The sequence below is a fragment of the Alligator mississippiensis genome, chromosome 1 (assembly GCF_030867095.1).
Source record: "Alligator mississippiensis isolate rAllMis1 chromosome 1, rAllMis1, whole genome shotgun sequence".
In the NCBI taxonomy this organism is placed as follows: Eukaryota; Metazoa; Chordata; order Crocodylia; family Alligatoridae; genus Alligator; species Alligator mississippiensis.
The window spans coordinates 353,719,622-353,740,016 of NC_081824.1; the positions used below are offsets into that span (position 1 = coordinate 353,719,622).

Below are 20,395 nucleotides of genomic sequence, written 5' to 3' on the forward strand. Positions count from 1 at the left end.
CTGAAAGACTCCAGTGAAGATTAAAGTGCAGGAATAGCAAAACCTATATTTGTGCAAGAAATTGAATCAGATGACCCTGGAGGCCCCTTCCATGCTACAATTCTGTCCAGAATCACAAGACAAGGATGGTACAAGCAAAGCGTTCCAGTCAGAGACATCAAACGTCCAAGTTTTAAACAAATGGTGGTTTTGTGACCACACCATTTTTAATCCTGCCATCTGACAAACACAACAAACGCACTTCTGCGGAGGCCATGTCTACAACATCTGTGTATACAATAGCAACTGGATGGAGGTATATGGTTCCTGGCAGTGTCACCAACTCTGTTTTTTCAGTATCAAACCTGGTCTGTACAGCATCTCCTTTCACAGGCCCTTTCCAAGCAGTTCTGATGATCAGAAAAACTGATGGAAACAGGTAGAGTAAACCTCCTGCAACCTTAAATAAAACATTGAACAAACACTTTAAGAAAGTCTTTAAAAAGATAAAGCAATATGTTCATAACATTTTCTGCAATAAGTGAAGCAGCAGCACACAGTAAACTCAGGTACACTAACATCTTTGCTACAGAAATAAGCAACACATTTGAAGAGTTCATTCTTTTCAGAGGATTTCTGTTTTACATATGCCGTCTCCATTGCTACTGGATAGAGGAGAAGACTTCATATGGAGAAAACGTATCGTCTCTCAAAATCTGAGAGCAAGTGGAAAAAAAACCACTACATTTTCTCACATAACATGAACCCCAGAATAAGATACACACCTTGTCTAGAAAGGCAAAATTAGGGGAGGGGGAAGGTAGATTGCGCCTTGTAAGCGCAGCAGCAAATAGAAAGCCAGGACTCCTCATTGTTCTGCTCCCTGTGGATTCTGTGCAGATTTTACTTTTGGCGACAAGCAGCGGAAGTTGCTCTTACCGTATTTCTCATTTATGTGCACTCCAAAATCCAACAACTTTTTAAATGGTACATGTGGTATGTGATGAAATCTCATATGTTACATAAGCAAAAGCGTGGCATGGCCATATCATCTCACAGAATCCCAGAGTGACCAAAGCAACATTTCATAAAGGCAAGTTTGCATCTTGTTCAAGGAGCTAGGTGAGAAGTTCAGAGTAAGTTAAGGGAGCAGAGACCACTTACTAAGGTGGCTTGCTTTGCTTTGCTATGTCTGGACTGCTCTCCCCCTTCTCCACAAAGAGGCATCTGTAATGGGGTACAGCAAGCCCATGGAATCCCACAGCTACTGCTTGTCTAGCCAGATCTCAGCCTGGACAAGGTCCCCTTTGGCCCTGGCACTTTGGTGCTCTTTTCTGTGAGGGTCTCTTCTTCAGGTGGCATGTGACCTATTCCTGCCAGAAACCTGAACAAACCTATACTGGAAGCTACTATAGCCAGCTACCTAAGCCTAGGATAGAAACAAAGGGGGGAGGGGTGGAGGAGGTGTTCCAGGAACCCTGCTAAAAAGCCCTTGGGACCCAGTTAAGAGTTAATAAAAAGATCCCTTTTAGGTTGTTTTGTTTTGCTATTTCATCACACAAAGCAGGCAGTCTGGTAAAGCCTTCCTGAAACTGTGGGAGACAAATTGAAATGGCAAAGTCTTCAGTATGTCTACTCCCAACCTGTCGTGCTTGAAAGCTCTGATACCCATCTCCAAAAAAGCTGCAAGCTCCCTTCATAATGAATCTGCAACCTTTCCCTGCAGAGAAGCATACGTAGGTTGGTTTTGTTTGGGGTTTTTTTAATAGCTATTTTTTGCTTTCCTTCTGGCACCATACTTAACCCATGCAACTCCTACTAAATTAAGATATGAGATTCTATTTTCTCAGTTTTCCTTTAGCTCTTTTCTTTACCCTTGTTTTCCCATCATCTGAACCATACCGATGCTTGTCAACACATCCACCACTGAAAATTTAAATAGACACCTACTTGCCTTAATCAGATACAAACATAGGAAGCAGAAGATAACAGGCATCTCCTCAGGTAAGATGTCCTAATACCCTTCTTAGACAGTAAAAAGAAACAATGATGCTGGAAGACTTACGGAAGTGACATCTCATACCTTAGTATTCAAGGAACCCGAGTGTGTATTCATGGCATCTGCATGACCTAGGAGCACCAGGATTGTGGCATAGATGCACTCTGCAACTCTGCAGTGTATTAAAGCCCCCCAGCCTTGCAGAGACTTCTCTGAGAGGAACTACAGAAAGGGATGACAGATCTACTGCATTGCCAGAGCTGGCTTCACCATCACTAGGGGACATGGGCGGGTGGCGACATCACACAAATACGAGAGGTTAAACGTTGTTTGAGGAAGACGGTATCAAAACCGCAGAAGCCCGAAGGCAGGGAGGGAGGCAGGGCCCAGTGGCACCTTTGGAGATAAAAATCAGAGGCACAGCAAAACTTGTGCCTCTCCCAGCCACGTAGGCCTGGACAGCAGTTCTCAACCTTTTTCGTAGCAGGACCCAGTTGTAAACATCGATGGCCAGTCCTGACCCAGTGCCCCTCACTCCTGACCCGTTGGCCCCTGCCCCCAAGCTGTGGTGCATGCCCCCCCCCCCCCCCCCAAGCAGCTCCTCACAGGCTGGAGCTCTGCCAACCTGCAAGGGAAAACCTGTGGCTTCCCACATTTTTCTCCTTTATAGGATAATCAATTTTATTCGGGATCCTTTCATATGTTCTTCCAACCCACTTTTCAGCCATGACCCACAGGTTGAGAATCGCTGGCCTGGGAGGCGTGAGAGACAGAGGTGCTCTGCCCTGCTTCCTGCAGCCCTGAAGAAGCCATATGGGGGGGGAGGCATTTAGCCAAGTCCATTAGCCACATGCAAAGACAGCCTCCCCATCCTGAACAAGGGAACCGGCACAACTCCCAAGCTTGGCACCCTCCTCTGTGCCCACACCACAGGCCCATGCACATGAGCGGCCCAGCTCCCCCCAGCCCAGCCCATAAGGAGCTGGAGGGACCCCCTCCCCACCAGCCCCGAACAAGGGGGGGGGCGTCGAGGGCACCAACGCCTTCCCCGCCCGGCTCACTCCAACCCCCGCCTTCCCCGCCCGGCGCCGCTCGCTCACTTACTCACCTCGAGGCGGAGGGAGGCGCCACAGCCCCGCAAGAACTCGCGGATGTTGCTCAGACACTCGGTCTCAGTGCGCGGCTCCGGGTACACCTGCAACACAAGCGGCCGCTTCAGCGCGGGACGGGGCGGGGCGGGGCGGGGCGGGACACAGCAGCAGCCCCGGCCCGGACCCGGCTCCCTCCGCTGGTAGCAGTAGCGGCTTCCCTCTCGAGCTGACCCAGGAAGTAAACACGTGGGGGGCGACCGGAAGTGACGTCAGGGAATAAGGGGGCCCCGCCCCTCCACCGCCCGCGGTAGGGGAGGGTGCGCGAGGCTGTGGTACCTTGGACCCCCGCCCCTCCCCCCCCCCCCCACTGTCCTAACTGTCCCAACCGCCCGGTGCGCGCGGCAGTTGGAGCCCGGCAGACAGCAGTGCAAGGGTCCGCGGGGCGCAGGGGCCCAGGGAGCCCCGTCGGGCTAAGATGGCGGCCAGCCCGGCCTGGGAGGCCACCCCCAACCCACGGCTCGAAGTCGAGAGCGACCGGCCCGGCCAGACACGCTCCCTTTCCCCAGAGCCCCGGGCACCCCAAACTGAAAGCCGGAAGCAAAAGGGTAGTGTTTTGGCAGCTGCTCAAAAGGATACGATTCCTCTTCTACCTCTGGGTCTTGCGCCCAGATAAACTTCACAGGGTGTCGACCAGGACCCCATTTCGCTCTGAGGGAAGAGCGGGTCTCTGGCTAGTGGATGTGCTCTGCTCCCTCGGGCATCATTCGCTGTGACACGGGGAAGTCAGTTACCCTGTATTATCTGGCTTACAACCTGCCCTGGAGCAGAAACCGCACCTTGCTTCTGAAGAGCAAAGAAAAAATGATTTTTCCAAAGTTATGGCTCCATTGAGCCAAAGGCATCCTCCTTTCTTCCTTCGCTAAGGCTGAAACCCGAATTGCTGCTAACGACTGGTCTGCATAAGTGGACTTCTGTGAAATGAGCTAAAGCAGTGATTCACAAGCAGGGTGCTGTGGCACTCTGCACTGCCTTGAGATACTTTCAGGGGTGCCCTGTAGTGCTAGTAAGTATGCACACGATTCACGAGATAAAACCCCCAAATTTCAAATATGAATCCATAGTTGTGATCTTCAGAGTTCTCTGCAACAGAAAATCCTATTATTTTTTCCATAGTCAAAAGACAAGAGTCGACAAAGAGCAATCATTCTCTGAGGGGTGCCTTGAATCTACCAAAGGTTGAGAACAACTGAGCTAAAGAGTATCCAAAACTGAAGTAGGAGGGGTAGAGCCTTCCCACCCCCCTCCCCCCCAGCAAATAGCTGAAGGCAAATTTGCCCTAACAAAGGTTAGGCTGGTTAGTGGAACAACATCAAGATCATTAAAAAGGATACTACCACTAACTCCTCTCAGTAAAGAACAATAAACCAATAAATAGTACTAACTCCTCAGATAGTAATACAGCAGCTGCTGCACTCTGTGGGCATGTCTACATGTGCACTTTAATGCACAGTATCCTATTTTACTGCACATTAAAGCATTACATAAAAAACTGCAAATACACTCAGGGGTATACTTGGTAGCCATGTTGGTCTGAGACAAAAAGACATACTAAAAATTAGAACTCTTGGTTCCAAAATACCTTTTATTAGATCAACTGGAAAATGGCAAGAAAATTGACCTTTTCTGCAAGCTTTCAGGATCAAAGTCCCTTTGTCAGGCTCTGGGAAAAAAAGTGTAGATGGTAAAAGATGGTAAAAAATCCTCATAGGTAAGAAATAAACATGACTACCAAGTACACCCCTGAAACATGGAAGATGCCGAATTTTAGCTGATTTTGGATTTTAAACTTCATTGCAGAACAACAAGGAAGTTTTGGGGTTTTTACCTCCCTGCCTGCCATCTGACACCTTCAGGGAAGGAATTCTACCTGATCAACACAGCTCACAAAGACACTTTCATGGACCCAGAGGGACAACCTTCCATCTTCAGCTCCCTCTGTGCAAAAATGAAGTTTATTTCCTACCTATGGAGACTTTTTACCATCTTGTACCATCTACACTTTTCCCAGAGCCTGATGAAGGGACTTTGATCCCAAAAGCTTGCAGAAAAGGACAGTTTTCTTGCCATTTTCCATTTGGTCTAATAAAAGGTATCATTTTGGAACCAAGAGTTCTAGTTTTTTGTATGTGCAAATACACTAATGCACAGCAAAATAGGCTACTGCACATTAAGCGTCACTAAAAGAGCATGCGCTTTTGCTACTGCACATTAGGGCAGCCTAATGAGCATTTATTTTGTACCTCACATTGGAGGTACTACATTTAATGCACATTAAGAAAAATGTGTTAATGCATATGTAGATGCACCCTGGGCGTAGCAAGAATCCAAGCACAGGATGCTCCTATTCCAGGCAGTAGATCATCTTCCCTGCTTAATACACACTCCAGTTTTGGGGGACTAACTTTGGGTGTGTGTTGCATGCAAGGAAATATGGTTTATGAAAGCAGACTTTCACCCTATTGATTAAAATCATGTGGGGCAATCTCAAGAAAATAAAGAAGGAGCAGTATCTGCTGCTACACTTGTTATCAAAATGCTAATATCAGACATTAGAATTTGACAGAAACTCATTACCAGTGCCTATAATCAACCAGACCATGGTGATTTCTTCACATTCTGCAAATTAAGTTCACAAAGAAAAAGATCCGATTGAAATATATGAAATATAAAACTATGAAAAATGTCTGCTCCCCATTTATCATGGTCATTCATTCTGACACCATTATTTATATCAAATGGTAGTTTAGGCCTATTTCTAAAAATGCTTAAGTACTGTATAAGCCAAATTTTATATGTTATTAGTCCCATTGGCTTCAGTGGGACAACTCACTGGAGTGAAATTCTGCATGTGCTTGAATACACCCAGATCACTTGCAGTCCCCAGATCTTACTTCACAAATAAATCCCAGTGATTTCTGCTCACCTGAGTAGCAGGGCAGAGCAGGGCCCTGAATAAATAGGTAAGCTTGACAGAGAAAGCCTTGTATAGAAGCATGCAGAGACTCACTGGAAGATGAAGGGTCTTAGCACTACAAAGATAGTGACTTCTGAATACAAACTTTTCAAGAGGGGACTTTTATTCATCTATACATGTTGTCCCCACTTACAGAAATTCTGCAGGTGTCTAATGCCATAACACTTAGGATCTGAGATTCTTTCACTGTTTAACTCCTGAAGTGACAATACCAAGATCTTCTTACCCATTTACACAGTGCCAAGGACACTTTAGTTACCATGATAGTATAAATAAATAAAAGGAAAGGACTCAGTTGAATCAGGAAAAATGGAATTATTAGAAATATTGAACCACCCACTGCCTCCAGATGTTTCAACTGAAGCAAAACAGCCCCCTCAATTGGGGCAGAATACATAAACCACCAATGCTGGCACTTCTAACTCACCATCCAAGTGACAGCAGGCAAGAAGATCTGAGGTTTACAATAAGTGTTGAACTTCAGAGAACACAATCTCTAATCTCGGCTTTCAAGACCTTTATAATAGAGGATCTGCAAAAAGTTCAAGTTGCTGCTTACGCTAACTTTGTTTACTAATGCTCTATCAAACACAATAGTCTGCTTAATGATTTTACTTCCCATCTTTCTGTAATTAAGGTGTTTGATGTTTCTGTAGTACATCTATTAACTATACCCTCTTGGAATCAGCCAGCAATAAATTTAAAAACAAGAAGATGTCACAAACTACACCATGAGTAGGAACCTCAATAATTCTGTGGAACAATCAAACCCCTGAAATAAACGTCAAGTTCATCCCTCTTGCACTAGTTTATTCTTTTTGTACTGATCGTTATATCTCCTAATTGTTTTACCTGATTTACTTTTGAAAACTAGTAGTGATGAGACCTCAACACTCCCTGAACCAATTAATCCCTCATTTAACTATACCAACTATTAGAAAAGATTTTCATAAAAAAAATTCACACTTTCCATTTCCTCTGTACGTACAGACTCCTATTCTGCCACCATAGATAGTTGTTTCTTTATGTTATTCTCACTCCAGACTTTATGGAATAATAATATCCTCCCTTCCCCCCCACACACACATTTGACATCTTTTCTCTAAGCTGTACACATATTATTCTCTCAATCTCCCTTTACAGATCATGCCTTCTAATCAATTTATCGTTGTTGGCTTTTTTTAAATCTTCTACCCAATCAAAATCTCTCTTTATAGTAAGGATTACTACCTTCAAATTACGCACTGTGCCAAAACAGGAAGAACATGTAAAGAAATCACTACAAACTTAAGTCTTCCTCGTAAGAAATGCATTCCTCATGCATTAAACCAGTAGCATCTTTTAAAATGTCAAGATTATCATTTTAACAAGCAATAATCTTTATCCCAGAGTCCTTAATTAGCTAATGAGCAGCATTTAGAAGTTTAAAAATTAAGACAGTCTCTGACTTCTGGACTAGCTACCTTCTCTCATAGGTAGGGACCTAGTGAATTCATGGTGTAAGTAGGCTGCATGGCAGCGCCTTTAATCTTGCAGGTTCCCCCACGCACCCTGTCCCCCCCCATTACTTAGGGTTACCATATGTCCAGGTTGGGTCCTCCCAGCTACATCCGGACATTTATTTAACTATCAACAAATGCCCGGGATTTAGGAATTTGCTTTACTCAACATAGAAGTTTTCCCCAGCACTGGGCTGCAGCAGGCCTTGCCTGCTCTTCCAGTGGGGGAAGGGTGCAGGGCAGGGCCAGCAGGGAGCTGCGTGGGTGGGCCATGCCACTGCCTGTGCTCAGAGTCAGGGCAGCTGGGAGACACTTGCAGGGGCTGGGGGGAGCAGGGAGCTGTGGGTCAAGAGTGAGGAGCACCAGAAGGGCTGAGGAGGTAAGGGGCTGTGGGTCTGGAGAGAGAGGCACTGGGAGGGCTGGGGGTTTGTGGTTTGGAAGTGGAGGGTGCCGGAAGGGCAGGAGACTATGGTTTGGGAGTGCAGGAAACAGGCAGTGGCAGGGGGCTGTGGGTTGGGAGTGAAAGGCATCAGCAGGGCCAGGATGACTGTGGGTCAGGAGTAAGGAGCACCAGCAGGGCGGGAGGAGGGGCAGGACATGGGCATATCACTGCCCTCCCAATCATATTATCACCTCCCTCCCTGAGAGGTGTCCTCTTTTTCGGCACTGGAAATATGGTAACCCTACCACTGCTGATTGGCTGAGGGTCCCCATTGGCCCTGCTGTTTGTTGCTGACCGGCCAGGAGGCAAAAACAACACCATTTAAAACCACAGTTTTTGCCTCCCTGATGATCAGGAGTGAGCAGCAGGGCGCCCCTGCCAATCAGCAGGGGGAGGGCATGGGGGAACCTGAAAAATGAGAGGAGCTGCTGTGCAGCCCACTTTCCTCTGTGAATTCAGTAGGTCCCTACTCATAAGTGAACATGGCATGTAGTAAGAAACCAAACAAAGAGCATGTTAGCGATGCTATCCACACAAAGGCACAGCAACATCCTCTGCCATCAAATGTGGGTCATAAATTATTTTCAAAATGTTTTAGACTTTTCCAGAAGTCTTAGGTCTGACAAAAAGAAACAGCACCTTTCTTCTTCTCAAAGGAAGAAGAGATCTTTAAAAATCCAATTCCTCCTCTCCCAAAACAAGAAATCAGTTTCCAAGCCCAGCTTTACTGGCTGTCAGATCAGCGGCCCAACAGATTAAATTTTCTCAGTCCTTTGGACAAGGCTGTATTTGCATCCAACATGAAATAAAATACTCTTATATATGCAAGTCTTCCTTTCCTACTAGGTGTTCAGAAACCAGAGAAAAAATGATCCTACAAAGAGAAGCAAATGCACTTAGGTGTTATTAGGAAATCTTAAAATCATATGTTGATCCCTGTAATCTTCTTCCTCATTTGACTTAGAAGTAGTGAACTAAAGAAAAAAACCTCACCCTGTGGATATTGTTTCACAAGGCATCAGGTAACACCCCGTCCAGGAAGCTACAGAAAACTTGGAAACTTTACCTCTCACATTCAAGTCTTGCCTACATTTTATTTAAAATACAGATAAGAAACTGAATAAAAATAAATAGCCAATTCTAATCATGAAAAGAGATCAATAATGGACTACCCTAGAAGTCACTAAGATGTCGTCCATTATATTCACTAATTTCCTGGAAGATAAGTACAAGAGGCAGCAAAGTTGCTCACAATCCAAGACTACATATTAAGCTTAATATACAGAGCCAACAAGTCTGAACAATAAACTTGCTTATGCTCTTGTAATCCCCCACTCCTGTCTTTTCCCCACATGTCTACTAAGCAAAACAAGACCTCAGTTTTTGACTGGGGCTTCCAAGTGGTACAGTAATACAATGCAGAGTAATAGCAATTAGAAAAGAAGAATTCCAAAAGGACCCAACAAATACCTAATTAGGGACTGAGGCTACACAAGTGGAATTCTAAGAGACAAGTGCAAAGTAATTCAAGCAGCAGAAACAACTTGCACTACTCAGCAAATCAGTTCTGATCAAGTTTTAATCTCTCAGGGAAAAGTTCTAGGAATATGGATAGCAGAGTAGCTGCAAATGGATAGTTGCAGAGCAATGATGAAGATGCAAGCAAAAGTTTAGTCCACCTGAGAAAGGTGAAGAATAATGTGACATGTCATATTTTATATATAACATATTGTACAACTGATTGCAACCTTACCTTGAACTAAATATCATATTCAGTTTGGTTAATTTAAATTGATGAGTTTTCTAAAGAGAAACTAGCAGAAAAGGGACACAGCAGAAAGAAGAACTGTCCAGAGTAGTCAGGATAGAGATTCCATATAAAAGAATATAAACGAGAAGGAGCTGCAACATAACTTTAAATACAAGTGTATGAAACTTCGATAAAGAAAAAGCCTCCATCTTGAGGAAATGGGTCAAATGCGAGAAGGGTGTAACAACTGGGACGTTTTAAGCTGGAAACTGCAGAAAGAATAGATGAGGGGGGTGGATTGTAGACAAAATTTACTGCAGGTCACCTAAAAAGAAAACCAACCCTATAGCTGGCATGATATACAATGTGCCTAACTGTAAATAGACTATCTCGGAAACAAGACAGGGAAACATGACAGGCATTTACCAACTACTAGAGAAAGATGCATTAGACACTTTAAAATAGTCATATCAAGATCTTCCTTGATGATTTTACTCCTTCTCATAACTCTTTCTAGTGCAGGATTAACTAAAAGTCCTTAAAGGATTTGTTCCTAGCACACCTTTCTAAGGGCAGACTTAAGTAGCTGAATTCCTAGTAAAGTGTTGTACAACTATCACAATGGTCTCAACTTTTTCACCTACACCTGGTTCCCTCTACAAACTTTTTAGACTCTGATTTATGTATCAGGCAATAAGCCTTTCTCTGTATTCATAAAGCAACTTGTATAGTGCAAGTGCTTCTGCAATCTACATAATAAAAGTATTAAAAATATATAATAAAGGATAATAGGGCATTCCTACCATATTTATCATATTTCATGCGATAAGCACAAATTATGTTTTAATACCCCACTATCAAGTACTTCTGAAACAAAATAATGTCAGGCAACATATTTAGGATGAATTAAGAAAATTTTAACATTAGTGCACCTCAATGATACAGAAAATTACTGGGGCTAGCACCTAAATATGGTCTCTTGCATCAAACCCAAGTAGCTAGACTTGGTACACGGGTTTCTGCAGTGTTTCTTCTGTAACTGAGGTCAAGAAAGAAATCCTCTCATGGACTCTGGAGCAGCACAGAAGTCATTGCTGTAACTGTTACAGCCCTAAAGCTGTATCAGCCTCCTGACTGCTCCTGTGCTTCAGCTCTTAGGGATCAATACCTAGTGAATCCACATGGTGACAGGTACTCTCACATGTCACTGCCCATGTTTTTCCAATCCACCCCAGTTCACTAGTGCCTTGCTCTCACAAACCAAGCTGCACAGGGATATACACAAGAGGAACTCTTCACAGCCATGGAAAAGAAAGCAGAATTTGTTTTTTAACAAGATTCAGAGAGAGCAAGAGCCAAGCAGCATAATATCTGCAGCTACAATTCACAACAGCTAAGGATCTGGATTTTAAATCACTAAAAACTTAAATGGAAAGAGGAGGGATATCCCTTTATTTAAGTAAGCCTTGAAGCAGGTCTTTCATACATAGGTTACACTAATAATGTAAACTGAGATTTTTCATTAAGCACCCCCATGTTAGGCACTCTAATCCAGGGATTTCCAATGGGAATTCAATTACAACCTCCTCAAGGCTTGTTTGAAAATCCAGTTCTAGTTCACTAATTACTTAAATATTAGCTGTTTTAAAAAGGAGACATCTATGTGGCACCAAAAATCATATTGATGAAATCCTATTGCTTCTATGGTACTGACTTCTAATAACCTATAACAGGGGTCAGTAATGTTTTTGGGCAGAGTGCCAAAAACACCTGCTACCTCAACTTGTAAAATGTTGGCGTGCCAGGGGTGGATGTTGGGGGAGCCGCAAGGGGCCCGAAACTTGTGGCAGTGCAACCCCAGCCCCTTCCCCGCCATCTTCCCCAAGGTGCACCTGTGAAAAAAAATGTCTACATAAGCCATGCTCTGGCACCTGTGCCAGGGGCTGCCTACCCCTGTCCTATAAAATGCAGAGTGTATATATCAGCAATAGTTCACAGTGAAGGTGTATAAGACAAGCAGCAATTACTGCTTATTAAATACTTTTATTACAGTATGAGGAAGCTCTGCATCAGTAGTTTTCAATCTTTTTGGATTCTAGACGCCTCCCTATAACTCTTCTGATTTTAGTGGTGCCCTACTTCAAAAATTAGTTTCATTCAGTTTTTAACTATGGAAAAAATAATAGAGCAATTTTTCTGTTGCAAAGAACTCAGAAATACCACACAACTGGCCAGAAAGTTTTTGGCACTACAAATTCCTATTTGAAAGCTCTAGGTTTATCTACCTTGTGAATCCTGTGTAGCTGTTTGCACACCTAACAGTGCTAATACTGCACAGCACCCTGTTACATTCTTAAATGGAGCTTGGATGTCTCCAGTTGAGAATCACTACCCTAGATACAGTGGATCAAGCACACCCAGAGCAGCCAGTAAAAAAACTGAAGTTACATCAACATTAGTAAATTTGAGATAAAAACCTACTATTGCACTGAAAATTCTAACTAGTTTCTGTGCCAGGCATAAACTGATTATTTGGGACCAATATAGCAACTGAACCTTGTTTAAATTTAATCTAACCCAAACAAATACCATATTTACTCAATTAGAAGATAAAGTGTTTTCCCCTGTTTAACATAGGGAAAAAAAGCCCCTCACCTTACAATCAAGCAGAAGGCAGCAGGGGAGAGGAGGGCAGCTGCTATTTCTGTGACTCTAGCCCCAACCCAGGGTTGGCGCTGGAGCTAAAGCCAAAGCTGCAGCTGCCATCTGCTCCCCACCCCCACTGCTTCTACACTCCCCACCACTCCTCCCCTGCAGCCCCCAGTCTTCCCCCCACCTCATGCAGCTTCTTTTCCCTCTCTCCCCCTCTGCCACACTCCTCCTTACCCTTGCTCCACCAGGCTCCATCCCTGCTGCAGCCTGAGGTACAGAACACAGCTTTAAGTCTGGCCCCACAGCAGCAGGGAGCTGGCACTGCTACTATGGGGCCAGGCAGAAACAGCAATGCCAGCTCTGCACCACTGCTGTGGGGCCAGGCTGGAGCTATGTGCCCTGCCCCAGGCTGCAGCAGGAATGGAGCCTGACAGCACAGAGCAAAGATGTGGAGGGGAGGGAGGGGGACCTGGGGCTGCCTGCAAGCAGCAGAAGCAGCAGGGAGGAAGGAGGAGGGAGGAACAGGGGAAGTGGGAATCAGGGCAGCCTGAGCATGTGGAATTGGGAAGAGACAAGCACAATGGGGAGGAAGTGGTGGTGGGACAGGCAGCAGGGGGCAAGCAACCTGCCTCTCTTATTGCCTACCCCACCACCTCACCCCTACAGCCCCCCCACACCTGCCCTACCACATGCCTCCCTACTGTCTCCCCCACTGCCTGCCCTCTTACCGCCCCTATCACATCACCTCTTCCCCACCACTTACAGTAGTAGGGGAGGGAATGAATTTAAGATGATCCTCCAATAGTTAGATTCCATACAGGGCAAATTATAGTGAATATATATATTTTCTATGTGTAGAATCTAATTATTAGGGGACTGTCCTACATTCAGGCTCATCTTATATTCAGTAATATTTTAAGATTGGTATAGCACCTCATATTCACCTGGCTGCCTTGAAAAATGAGTGTCATTAAACAGTGTTCAGAAGAGCAGTACATAATATAAAATAAGTACCATCTTACAGCCTGATTCAGTGATCCAGTCCCCCTGAAATCCCAGCACTGATGTTAATGACCATCAGATAAAGCCCTTAAAACACAACCCAATGGGATAAGGATGCCCTGACTGCTTTTACTATTAATATTTTTGTTTTTATTGGCTCCCATTATATTTTAGTATTTTTATACATCAACTCATTTTAAAAGAACATTCTTTAGGTTTCAACTTTCAAAAACCTGAAAATTAAGAGGGAGAAGATTTACAGTTCCAGCGTAATTCAGTTCACTGGGTGAAGTCCTAAGGAAAAATCAATGTGTGATCATGCCATTGAAACTATAGTTCAAAGAAGTTCAAAATAAGGTTGAACAAGCAAAGCTTTAATTCTGCTGTTTCCTAACTTTCGAATGCTTGACTCTGCAATCTAAATAACACTCCCTGAAAGTAAATTTTACGTACTTTTCTAATGTGTTTTAAAGGGGAAAACAATTATTCTATATTGAACTGTCACAGCATCTGCCCTAAATCATCAATAGAGTTTGAACCACAAAAACTTTTAGGACAGTAGCACATACCATTACTACTTGAGCTCCAGGGCTTAAGACATTACTGCCAGCAGCAGAAGCTTCATTTCCCCCAAGGTGGGAAGTGGAGAGGGCTTGATGAGTTGCTGCTTCAGTGTTGGGGTACAAGAGGTGGCTGGAGGGAAGCTAGACCTTCTCTCTCCCCACAAGCAGGGACTGACAGCAGCTCCTATCACCTCCCTCAGATTTCTGTGGCAAGAATGGTAAATAACCACTGAAACAATAACCTGAGTCTAGAGATTTATACAGAGAGAAAATCTCCATCCCAGCTCACTTTCCTGCCCTGCTACAGTCCCTCAGTGTTGTCTATGCAGTGTGTACTGCTACTCCTCTAATAGGACTGTGATCCACACTCAGAGTATTCAGTGATTTTGGGTTTGGCTACTCTAGAACACTTGGTTTTCAAACTGGGGTCTGCAGACTATGTCTAAAGGGGCCACAAAAGATTACTATGATCAATCAAAAGTATGTGAATACCCACACTTACAATTCAAAAGGGTCAGCACCTCCATTTGAATTGTTTTTAGGAGTACGCAAATAAAAAAGGTTGAAAATCACTGCTACCACTACAGCTAGGCTGACAGAGCCCCCTTGTGGAGAAGCAGTGAATGGCAACAGAAAGTTTCTCTAGATTTAGCTATTGCCTCTCCAAAGAACAAAGCTTTAGGCCAGGGTGGCCTGCCCACAGCATGGGTGCTACAACTGGCAGACAGCAGTCTGGGAAGGGGACTGGCAGCACAGTGACAGATAGGGCAGTAAGGAAAAAGCAAAGTTTCAGACTGGGCAGGGGAAGAACGGGATCACAATGGCACCTGGCCAGGGTGTGGAACCAATTTGAGGTGTGCCTGCCAAAAAGGTTGGCCCTCCACTTCTTTAGGTCATGAACATGCATTACACTTGTGCCAGGAAAAATGTATTTTTCCCAGCACAAAGAGCAAACATACAGGTGTTCAAGTAGTTTGTGGCAGGGGAAAAAAAAAAAAAAAAAACTCTCCTGTGCTTCTGCCACAAACTGCCAGCTCTTTCAGAGAGCAGCTTCTCTGCTCTAGGAAGTTTTTTAGTGCCACTTGTAATACCTGTATGCTTCCATATAGCACATGAGAGGTTCCTAGGACTCCCACAATCTCTGGCTCCCTCTCCCACCATCCAAAGGGAAGAAGTGAAAGGCTACCAGGGCTAGCTCCCTGGTAGCCTGTCTGGCAGCAAGCCATCAGGATGCCCAGCACTGCTGCCTCCTTCACCCATCCCAGATTGGAGGGAACTAAGTAAGGGAGAGGGGCAGCTCTGGGGGCTGGTCCCTGGCCAGTCCTGCTGATCAGCTGATTGGAGGGATTGAGCAGAAGTTAGATGTGTGAAGATCCAGGGGCTGCCTTGTCTGGTCCCACTCATCAACTGATAAGTGAGACCAGGCAGATGGCCATGTCCCAGCCACAGAACCAGCAGAGCTCTAGCTCAACTGCTCAGTTGCCCCCTGTCCAGTATTGAAAGGACATCAGGAATGCTTGGAGGTGGTAGGGGTGAAAAGAGCAGCCTCAGACCCTATAGGGTGGGGGACAAAAACTGGAATTGCCCTACACACTGCAGAAACATGGGGAACAGCTGCTCTTCCCACAGGAGATATGAAAGCTCTTTCCAATGCCACAGCCCCCGCTATAACATCCAGTTCACTTGCAGTGGTGGGGATATAGAAAGCAAGCTCCCTCCCCCTGTAAGGAGCGGTGGGCTGCATTTGACAGCCTCAGTTGCTGCCCTGAGGCTACTAAGCAACCAGGGGCTGCAAGCACAGCTCCTATTCACCTGTAGGAGGACAAAAGCCCCACCCCAGGGGCATCTGAGAGCTGCCTTTCCCCTGGCACCAACAGCTGATGCCTGCATGGTATTACCTGGATACAGCCTGTCTGCTATGGGGCAAGGATAAGGAGCAGGTCCTTATTGCCCCATGGCTGGAGAGCTCGCCTTTGAAGTGACCCGATTGGATCTGACACACCTATACATCCCCTTTCTGGAAAATTTGCAGCATTAGAATCGAATGCATGTCTACAGTGAAGAGTCAACAAAGATGCTCTTTGGGCAACATATATTTACACTAGAGATTCTGCCAGCCTTGCTTTGTCAAAAAAACTTTTTAGTGCAAACCTGCCTCGGGCAGGCTGCCAAATTTCTTCTAATGGAGAGAAGAAAAATGGAAATTATTAATACTATTAACCTGAGAAGATTCCCTTACTAAGTGTCAAAGGTCAGCTATAAAGAATGGAGATGCGAGAGCTTCTCAGAAAGATAGTCACATGACTCTTTTTTAATGGAAAGTGATAGGCAATATCAATATATCAGCAGATGCATGACAAATAGAACTAAGGAGGTGATACTTCCCCTCTATGCAGCATTGTTCAGACCGTAGTTGGAGTACTGCGTCCAGTTTTGGGTGCTGTACTTCAAGAAGGCTGTTGATAGACTCAAGAGGGTCCAGAGGAGGGCCACTCGTATGGTTAAGGGTTTACAGGCCAAGCCCTATGAGGAGACTGTGGGACCTGGACCTCTTCAGCCTCCACAAGAGAAGGCTGAGAGGTGATCTTGTGGCCGCCTACAAATTCATTAGGGGGACGCAGCAAGGGATTGGATGCTCTGCTCACCAGGGTGCCTCTTGGGGTAACAAGGAACAATGGTCACAAACTGACAGACAGCAGATTTAGGCTAGATATCAGGAAAAACTTCACGGTGAGGATGGCCAAATCTTGGAATGGGCTTCCAAGGGAGGTGGTGCTCTCTCCTACCTTGGGGGTCTTTAAGAGAAGGCTGGATAGGCATCTGGCTGGGGTTATCTGACCCCAGCAATCTTTCCTGCCTAAGCAGGGAGTCAGACTCAATGATCTGCTGAGGTCCCTTCTGACCCTAGCATCTATGCATCTATGTATAGGGGTGTAAAAGAGAGCCAGAAGGCTCATGTTATTTAAGAAGGAAAGACCAGAAGGAGGAGCTAATAACAAATCAAATAGGCAGCCAGGGGGAAAAGCACAGACTAGGAGGGCATACTGCAGAACAGGGTACCTTGCAATAGTCCAGCAGGGTCAAGCCTGGGTGGGGATACAAAATATTCCTGCAGAATTGAGGCAACACCAGCAAGCTGCCAGAGGGTGAAGCCAGGAAGCCTAATTAGAAAGCAGCCGAGGTAGCTGGGAGTTCACTTGACCAGAAAGGGACAGGGTCTAGGAGATAGGAGACCAGGGCTGAGCCAAAGCAGGCAGTCTGGTGGGGAAAGAGCTCCTAAGCTGAAAGGCTGTAAAGGGATGCCTGGATGTCTTTTGTGCTGATAGAGGCACTGCAGGTAAGGCTTGGATGGCCTGCTGGGGAGTATGACTAAAGTGAGGCAGTTTGTGTTACAGCTGGAGAACTTATGTTTTGGGTTATAATTTAGATTGGTGGCTTGAGTAAGACCAACAAGGGGTGAGAGGAGGTCCCAGTGGTGACCAAGGGGTATGTGGCTGTCTGGAACCCTGCCAGAGGGCAGGGGCTTGACTACAAGTAGACCAGGCTAGAGAGCCCACAGCCCAGAGAAGGCAAGATAGAGGCTGGAACCTGAGGAGCCAGGCCCGGTGCAGTGGGTCTAGGCAAAAGGGACCAGCCAGAGCAGTGGGGCAGATGCTGGGCAGACTGAGGCCCCAACAAGGGAGAAGAGGTGTAAGGTGGCCTAGTGGTATGGGACAAGGTGCCCACTTAAGTGATGGCTGGAAACACCTGAGGCATAGGCACAGCTGTAGGGGAGGTTCAGAGGCTGTGATTAGCCCATAAGACAATAAGTGTCTTGGGGGATGTGACCAGGCTGGGAGGGCTAATTAAGTGTGAAGACTGGAGAGAGTCCAATAGGCTCTGAAGAGCTCTGCTGGCAGGAGATCAGCATGAAGTTTATTCTAGGGCCCTAGAGCAGCCTTCCTTTCCAAACTGGACTAAGAAAAATCAAAGTAGAGTAGGTGAGTAGAGTAAAGGGTACCTAGAACCAGAGCAAAACAGGAGCAGTCATGCAACTGCCAGGAGTACCACAGCCATCCTACAGGTCACTGATCCAGTTACAAGGGATCACTGCCAGTCAGCCCTGTATTATAATATACTGTAGGTAGTATTTTTACTTTGATTTTGCAGCCCTACCTCTTGTTCACATACCTTCTACTTCCTCACGCATCCACTTAAAAATAAAGGCATTACTTTAATGAAAATCTGTTACATAAATATGCGAGACAATAACATTGTCTAATCACTAATCTCATTATAAACAAACCCCCATCAGACCAGGAAAAGAGTTCATTACAAGAGGGTTTCCTATAATGAGATTGTTCTCTTTGCTGCATCATAACAATGAAAAAAGTTGGTTCCTGCTGTGGGGATTGCTAAGTGTAAGAGTCTTATAAACAGGGTTTATTAAAATGACATTGCACTGTATAAGAGAGTGACTGGTGTGCTCTGCAATTCTGTATCAGCAATATTTGTTGCAAAATCTGACTTTTTGAAAGACACTACAAAACCATGCATTTCATGTGGAATTCTCTGTTTTAGAGCAGCAAGGGATATGACATCTTGTTGTCCTTCCTCGCAATCAACCTTGTTCTGCCCTTTTCCCTACTTGTCTCCAACTTTCCTCAGACAAAGTTGCTATTTGGATGATTAACTTATGCTCGCATTCTGTTGACCAGGTTAAGGTAAATTTCTTTCTAGTCTCAAAAGCCATCAGCCTGTCCAGAGCAGAAAGCAAATACAGCACCTCATACCTTCTGCCCTAAACACAGCTGGACACTAAAACCACTGTTGTTGTATATTTGCTTCTTTTTTTAAAAGAGATATAGAGGGGACTTTGCACTATTCCATAGAGCCAAACATAAAAGGACATGAACTTCCCAGGATTGCCAAACTGATTAAGGGTCAGAATGGAGCATTCATCTACACCACAATAGCAGAAAGTGCCAGCACTGAGGTATCCTACAGCTTGTCCACACCATAGCAGCCACGAGTCCTAGCCCTGTGGAATTCTAGTACATCCTACCCACATCCCAGCCCCCCACACTTATTGATGCTCTCCAAACCTGGAAGCAAGCCAGCATGGCTGCTCTGGCTTTCTTTTTTGCAGCTGCTCTCAGGCATGTTGAGAAGTGAGGTCTCAAATGCAAGCACAGAGCAAAAAGCAGAGAGGGGCCTCCCTGGCACATTCTAGTTTGGAGCATCTCTGCAGGCACATGTGGTAGGTAAGCACTAGTGCCAGGCCTTACCACTACCCAAGCTGTAGACAAGCCCTATGGTGCCGGTCCAGCTGGAGTATATTTCTGACCTCATTACAATATTGCTAACTTCCATGAAGTATTGCAAGCCTTATAGTATTTGGTGCCTGTCTTAAAAGTCCCAGTTACATGGGGTTATGGGACTGGTAAAAAATTCTAGGTTTCCAGGGATTTTAAGTGACTTTTGTAAAGGAAGACTTGAAAATGTCACCTCCTAAAGGCTTAAAATCAGAAACCAAATAAAACCAACCCCAAATGTATTATTATTAATCCAGCCTCATGATTATAAGAGGCTGGAATCATGAATTTTAAAAGCAGAGCTTAAGGCTGCCTATCAGTTAACAGAAAAAAATCAGAGTATTGACTGATGTAAAAAACCAGAAAGAGAGGGGCAGCCGCTCCTGGTGCAAAGATCCTTTCTTCAGACAGTTGCAAGGTTTGGATAACAGTAAAGCAACTGAAATCCAAAACTCCTTTCTGCCTTCCATCATGCCTAGTTGGCATGGAAAAAAGAGAATGAAGGAAAACATCCTAGCAGCTAGGGTCCCAGGAATTCTGGGCTCCACAATTCAAGAAGGGTGTGGAGAAGCTTGAAAGAGTCCAGAGGAGAACCAACCGCATGATCAGAGGACAAGAGAGTAAGCCTTATGAAGACAGGATGAGAGCCATAGCACTCTTAAGCCTGGAAAAGCACAGGCTCAGGGGTGACATGGTGGAAGCCTAAGTACATCAGGGGTGTGCATCAGGATCTGGGGGAACGCCTGTTCACCAGAGCACCCCAAGGGATGACAAGGTCCAATGGTCACAAACTCCTTCAAGACCATTTTAGGCTGGACACAAGGAAAAACTTCTTTACTGTCTGAGCCCCCAAAGCCTGGAATAGACTCCCTCCAAAGGTGGTGCAAGCACCTGCTCTGGACTCCTTTAAGAAGTGTTTGGACACTTATCTTGCTGGAATCCTTTGACCCTAGCTCACTTTCTGCCCTTGGGGCAGGGGGCTGGACTCTATGATCTCCCGAGGTCCTTTCCAGCCCTAGCGTCTATGAAATATATGAAACAATACTAAAGAAAACAATACCAGCAAGAATAAGCTGTCTCTCAATAATTT

The 20,395-nt window shown here is 45.2% G+C and overlaps 1 protein-coding gene and 1 long non-coding RNA gene across 8 annotated transcripts in view; one reads left to right on the forward strand and one right to left on the reverse strand.

Moving 5' to 3' along the window:
- The window catches only part of ARHGEF7 (Rho guanine nucleotide exchange factor 7), a 184,083-nt gene that overhangs the window by 156,168 nt on the left and 7,520 nt on the right, over positions 1-20,395 (reverse strand). For 4 of the 6 annotated variants that reach the window (XR_009459199.1, XM_059721073.1, XM_059721069.1 and 1 more), the window contains exon 2: positions 3,087-3,173. The exons of the other annotated variants lie outside the window; for them this stretch is intronic. Coding sequence is in view for 3 of the 4 variants with exons in the window: in XM_059721073.1 (XP_059577056.1) it covers positions 3,087-3,173 (87 nt within the window). In the remaining variant the exon portion in view is untranslated. The remainder of the gene's footprint in view (positions 1-3,086; positions 3,174-20,395) is intronic. 6 annotated transcript variants of the gene reach the window in all.
- On the forward strand, positions 3,167-5,236 carry LOC132247775 (uncharacterized). Of its 2 annotated transcripts, none has more exons than XR_009459201.1 (2): positions 3,167-3,376; positions 4,927-5,236. It is a non-coding gene; the product is annotated as an uncharacterized LOC132247775 (long non-coding RNA). The 2 variants fall into 2 exon arrangements; XR_009459200.1 differs by lacking the exon at positions 3,167-3,376 and adding an exon at positions 3,418-4,132.